We start from the raw sequence: 6310 nt of genomic DNA, 5'->3' as shown, positions 1-6310 counted from the left end.
ACCTTCTCAAAGTTTAACGGCTAATATCGTATTTTTTGCAACTCTTAGGTGTGGTTTGGTTAGGAGATAAATTATGCAGGATTTAGCTATTTAGATATTAGTTATGTAGGTATTAGTTATTAATTATCCAGAGATTAGTTATGCAGAGATTAATTCTTTTTGAAAGGTTTAGTCATTGAGGAGAATTTTAGTACACATTATATAATAAAGTATAATTTTTTTAAAATTATTATTTTAAGAAAAAACTCTGCTTAAATTTTTTTTTTTGTGGAATCTACTTAGTTGAAATTAAGTGATCCAACGTTACTCTCACGTAGCTGTATAGAAAGGCACCGGGCATAATTAATGAAACTGTCAATAATGTATTCTAATGAAAGGTAATTAAAGATAGGGTCCCTTAAAGACATAAGCTTGAAGTTTCGCCCTTTTGATATTTTAATTCAGGTATAATTAATATGCAACTCTTATTCCATCTCTATTCCGCATAAAATAGTGTAGAGATTTCCGCATAAAGTTATGCATATATTATTTAGGAAGAAAACTAAAATCCTAACCAAACATTTGTATATGTTATGCTAGGTTTTATATATACGGAGACTAACTTTCTTTTAGTAACAACCAAAGATACTTCTTAAACACAAACCAAAGGCCGCTTAATCTGTAACCATTTCCCATCTGTCACCATTTGTTTTCAAAATAAACACCATAAGAAGATTTTTTTTTCTCCATAAAATCAACTTTTGAGTTTTTAAAATTGGCAATAATATGTAAATCACCAATGGTGAACTCGATAGTACACAAACTCTGTTTTAAAAGACAAAATTGGGACTAACCCGGGGCTCTCCTCGAGGCGAAGCAGTCGTAAAACGCTCCTGAGCTTATGTGTGGGGCTTAATTCCATGAGACTTACGCCTCGGCCATCGGGGCTTACGCCCCGGACACGCCCAACGCCTAGCGTTCTGGGCTCGTCTAATAGAACTTTATGCAATCGTATGTAACTGACCTTGTAAATCCTCAAAAATTCTTAATAAATCGTTGATTATTCAAAATTACTTTTTCTGTTTCATAAATTATTAAGTTGAGAGTTTTTTATATCATAATTAAAATAAAAATTATTGCACGTTATCCAATAAGACTGCTATGATATTTAATTTTAAATAAATCTTTCATTTAAAAAGTATTTATTTATTAACTTTTGTTATGTCATTACTATATAACAGTCCATAATTTTTTTATAATTATTTTTCTAAATATTATTTTTTTTCACGTTTACGAGATACAATACTTATTAATTTAATAACTCTGTATTAGCTAGTAACTATTTACAAATAATTAGTTATCATGGTATTGTATGGTGAATTATGTGTCACTCTGATGGTAAGCAACCTCCACTTCCAACCAAGAGGTTGTGAGTTCGAGTCTCCCCAATAGCAAGGTGGGAAGTTCTTGGAGGGAAGGATGCCGAGGGTCTATTTGGAAACAGCTTCTCTACCCCAGGGTAGGGGTAAGGTCTGCGTACACACTACCCTCCCCAAACCCCACTAAGTGGGATTATACTGAGTTGTTGTTGTTGTTGGTATTGTATGGTGAACTATGTGTCACTTTATTAACTTGTTGAAACTTAAAAATAAATGATGCTAGAGAATCATATTTAAATTATAAATTGTGTTCTTATATAATTCTTTATCAAATAGAAAGCATATTAAATAAAAGGAGTATTTTAAGAAAAATATTAAATTATAATATTAAAATTCTTTTAAGACTCATTAGTCATTGCTCCTTCAGAGATACATATAAGATTTCATATTGAATACATTATTTTTTATGTTTGAGTTGTAACGACGTTGCAGCTAATTTGTATATTATGACATATGTCATACTTTTCGTATTATTCATAGTTGATTTATAATTTATAAATATTTTAAATAGATTAGTTGTTATAATTTTGTGATTTTAATGTAATTTTTAAAATTATTTTTTATTTTATACTATCTTAAAATTCTTGAAATTAGTAAAATTTAAAGATTCGTGGGACTTACGCCTCGCCTCACGCCTCCGCCTTTTAAAACATTGTACACAAACAACCCATTGTGGATGTAAATATTGCATGGGGCGCCCTATTTGGTCGCCCCCATTTAACTTATACCAATTTTTTAAAAAAGTTTTAACTTGTACCCACTTTCTAAATAACTTTAGCCCCCTTTCTCCTCCTTCGTTTTCTTCTTCTTCTTCTTCTTTCTTCTGCCTGTTGGTGCTACTAAAGCAACTGTACAATTGTAATTGTGAACTTTCTGGCGGATGGAAGCTTAAGTTTTGATAACTTCGTGTAGCATCATTGGAAATTTATTTTTCTTCTTTAGCCATGTGTGTAGTTGTCTTTATCACAGTTCCCTTAGAAGAATAAAGTTTTTAGCATTAGGATTTCACACTTGTACAGGTCCCTTTTTGGATATGTCCTGGTGCATCGGAACTCAAAAACAATTCATCAGGATCACAGCCAAAGCAAATAACAACAACAACAACATCCCAGTATAATCCCACCAGTGGGGTCTGAGGAGGGTAGTATATACGCAGACCTTACCCCTACCCCGAAGGGCAGAGAGGCTGTTTCCAGGAGACCCTCGGCTCAAGAGAGCAACAAAGAGACAATATAATAGAGTCATAATAAATAACATAAAATACATAATATAAAATAACAGAATAACAACAATATAAGAAATATAGGCAATACGAAAAAGGATGGAGAAAAGGATGTAAGGTATACTAATATCCAACTGACACAAGCCCTACATCTGTAGCCGATCAGTAGCCTCCTAAGACTAACTCCTAAATGGCTAATGTTACTCTAGTGCACTTTAGTAATACTCACAGACTTCCCCCTAACCTACAACTTTAATGCTTGACCTCCACAATTCCCTGTCAAGGGCCATGTCCTCAAAAATCCTAAGTCGTGCTAGGTCCTGCCTAATCACCTCCCCCCAATACTTCTTAGGTCTCCCTATACCTCTCTTCATGCCCACCACAGCCAGTCGCTCACACCTCCTCACTGGCGCATCAGTGCTCCTCCTCTGAATGTGTCCGAACCATCTGAGTCTTGCTTCCCGCATCTTGTCCTCCATGGGGGCCACGCCCACCTTATCTCGAATAACTTCATTCCTAATCTTGTCCATCCTTGTATGCCTGCACATCCACATCAGCATCCTCATCTCTGCTACTCATCTTCTAGATGTGTGAATTTTTAACCGGCCAACACTCGGTCCCATACAACATAGCAGGCCTAACCACTGCTCTGTAAAACTTACCTTTTAGTAACGGTGGCACTTTCTTGTCACACAAGACTCCCATTGCTAACCTCCACTTCATCCACCCTACCCCTATACAATGTGTGACATCCTCGTCGATCTCCCCGGTCCCCTGAATAACTGACCCAAGGTACTTAAAACTACCCCTCTTAGGGATGACTTGTGAGTCGAGCCTTACTTCCAGTCCTGCTTCCGTCGGCTCGGCCCCAAATTTACACTCGAGGTATTCCGTCTTCGTCCTGCTCAGCCTGAAACCTTTAGACTCAAGGGTGTGTCTCCAAACCTCTAGCCTCTCGTTGATGCCACGTCGTGTATCATCTATTAGGACTATGTCATTAGCAAATAACATGCACCATGGCACCTCCCCTTGAATATGATGCGTTATGGCATCCATCACCAGGGCAAATAGGAAAGGGCTGAACGTAGACCCTTGATGCAATCCCGTAACAACCGGAAAATGGTCGAAGTCGCCTCCTACTGTCCTAATTCGAGTCTTAGCTCCATCATACATATCTTTAATCACCCTAATGTAGTCAACCGGGACCCCTTTAACCTCTAGGCATCTCCATAGGACCTCCCTAAGAACCCCGTCGTACGCTTTCTCTAGATCAATAAACACCATGTGGATATCCTTCTTCTTATCCCTGTATTGTTTCATCATCCTCCTAATAAGGTGGATAGCTTTTGTGGTAGATTGCCCTGGCATGAATTCGAACTGGTTATCTGAAATAGACACCGTCCTTCGCACTCTCATTTCTACCACTCTCTCCCAGACTTTCATGGTGTGACTCAGTAATTTGATACCCCTATAGTTGTTACAGCTCTGAACATCGCCTTTGTTCTTATACAGCGGAACCATTGTACTCCACCTCTACTCTTCAGGCATCTTATTAGTCTTGAATATAACATTAAACAACCCAGTAAGCCATTCCAAGCCTGCTCTACCCACACACCTCCAAAGTTTAACTAGAATTTCGTCTGGCCCGGTAGCTCTGCCCCTCCTCATCTTACGCATTGCCTCCATGATCTTATCTACCTCAATGTCCCCACCATAACTTAGTTCATGTGGGCTGTTGGCACTCCTCAATTCACCTAGCACAATATCCTGATCCCCTTCTTCATTTAGAAGTTTATGAAAGTAGGTCTGCCATCTCCTCTTAATCTGGTCATCCCCCATCAATACTTTGTCATCATCATCTTTTATGCACATCACTTGGTCCAGATCTCGAGCTGACCTCTCTCTCACCTTAGCTAGTCGGAATAACTTCTTCTCCCCTCCTTTGTTCCCTAGTTCCTCATACAGACGAGCATAAGCTGCTGTCTTAGCCTCCATTACTGCCATCTTCGCCTCCCTCCTAGCTACCTTATATCTCTCACTGTTCGCTCTCCTCTCCTCCTCTCCAAAGCTCCATACCAACCGCAGGTAAGCCGCCTTCTTCGCTTCCACTTTATCTTGGACAACTGCATTCCACCACCAGTCTCCTTTGTGGCCACCGGTGCAGCCCGAAGATATCCCTAACACCTCTCTTGCCGCCTTCCTTATACAATCAGCCGTCGTCGACCACATAGTGTTTGCGTCCCCACTACTTCTCCAAGCCGCCATTGCTGATAGCCTTCCTTCCAACTCCTGAGCTTTATCCTTAGTAAAGGCGCCCCACCTAATCCTCGGACGGCCTCGTACTGACCTCTTCTTCCTCCTTATCCTAATACCAATGTCCATCACCAAAAGCCTATGTTGTGTTGCTAGGGTCTCACCTGGGATAACTTTGCAATCCTCACACAACCTTTTGTCGCATCTCCTGAGGAGGAGATAGTCAATCTGAGTCTTCGCCGCCGAACTTCTATAAGTAACCAAATGTTCATCCCGCTTCGGAAAACTTGAGTTCGCAATCACTAGATCGAATGCCTTGGAAAAGTCCAACAGCGAAGTGCCTCATCCGTTCCGCTCCCCGACACCATAGCCGTCATGCACCTCAGTATAACCAACTGCCGACAACCCAATATGACCATTGAAATCTCCTCCTACGAATAATCTCTCCGAAGGCGGAATACTACGAACGATGTCATCCAACCCCTCCCAAAAACGCCTTTTAATCTCCTCATCCAGGCCTACTTGCGGTGCGTACGCGCTAATGACATTTAAAGTACACTCACCCACCACCAATTTAATAGTCATTAGTCTATCATTCACCCGTCTGACCTCTACAATCGACTCTCGAAGATGGTTATCTACCAGGATACCCACTTCATTCTTACCCCTCAGGACTCCAGAGTACCATAACTTATACCCATCCACGTTTTTCGCCCTCGATCCAACCCACCTAGTCTCCTAGACACACGCTATATTAATCTTCTTCTTCTGAAGTATCTTCGCCAACTCTATAGACTTACTCGTTAGCGAACCTATGTTTCATGACCCGATTCTCAACCTATAGGCTCTCTTTCCCCCCTCTACCTCCCCTACCACCCGTCTTACACCTTGACCCCGGCCCCCCACTCTGTCCCACCCGAGGACATGCCCTTAATCTATCATCCCAGATTGCAGCCACTACACCTACGACAAATCTCAAGAAGACTCACTAGTGCACACGAATCAAAGTAGAAGGAAACAAGTGACTACAAGTACACTAGTAGAATGATTGAACTATTGCGAACCAAAGTAACATCAATTTAGCTAACACCAAAAGGGAAACAGTAGAAAAAGAGGTACCAACTCCCGAGAACCAAACCTGTATTGATTTGTTGTACTTGATGTAGTTGTACACTCACGCACCGCTTCCCACCGCCCGTTGTGGACGCTCGTCATGGTTGCTCTCCTTTTCTAGTGCTCGTGCTTCCAACTTGTCTCCACAACTTCGAGAATTTTCCTGAAAACACAAAAAATACCACGACCCGAAAACCAAAAAGGGCTGTCACCGCTACCACTGGTGACACCCAAATGAAAAAATTGAAAAAATTGAACTTTTCAAGACCCAATATGGCAAAGATTTGAACTTTGGAGCAAAACC

At 40.5% G+C, this 6310-nt stretch overlaps 1 protein-coding gene across 1 annotated transcript; it reads right to left on the bottom strand.

Moving 5' to 3' along the window:
• Positions 1-4173: 4173 nt before the first annotated feature.
• LOC138887982 (uncharacterized) lies at positions 4174-5022 on the bottom strand. The gene has a single exon (XM_070169775.1). The coding sequence runs from the start codon at positions 5020-5022 to the stop codon at positions 4174-4176; it is 849 nt and encodes a 282-aa protein (XP_070025876.1).
• Between the last annotated feature and the right edge of the window lie 1288 nt (positions 5023-6310).

The sequence above is a fragment of the Nicotiana sylvestris genome, chromosome 3 (assembly GCF_000393655.2).
Source record: "Nicotiana sylvestris chromosome 3, ASM39365v2, whole genome shotgun sequence".
In the NCBI taxonomy this organism is placed as follows: domain Eukaryota; kingdom Viridiplantae; phylum Streptophyta; class Magnoliopsida; order Solanales; family Solanaceae; genus Nicotiana; species Nicotiana sylvestris.
This window is presented reverse-complemented; position numbering and strand designations above follow the sequence as displayed.

Coding starts and splice junctions, on each gene's coding strand:
- LOC138887982 (XM_070169775.1), bottom strand. CDS start 5,022: ATGGACATTGGTATTAGGATAAGGAGGAAGAAGAGGTCAGTACGAGGC.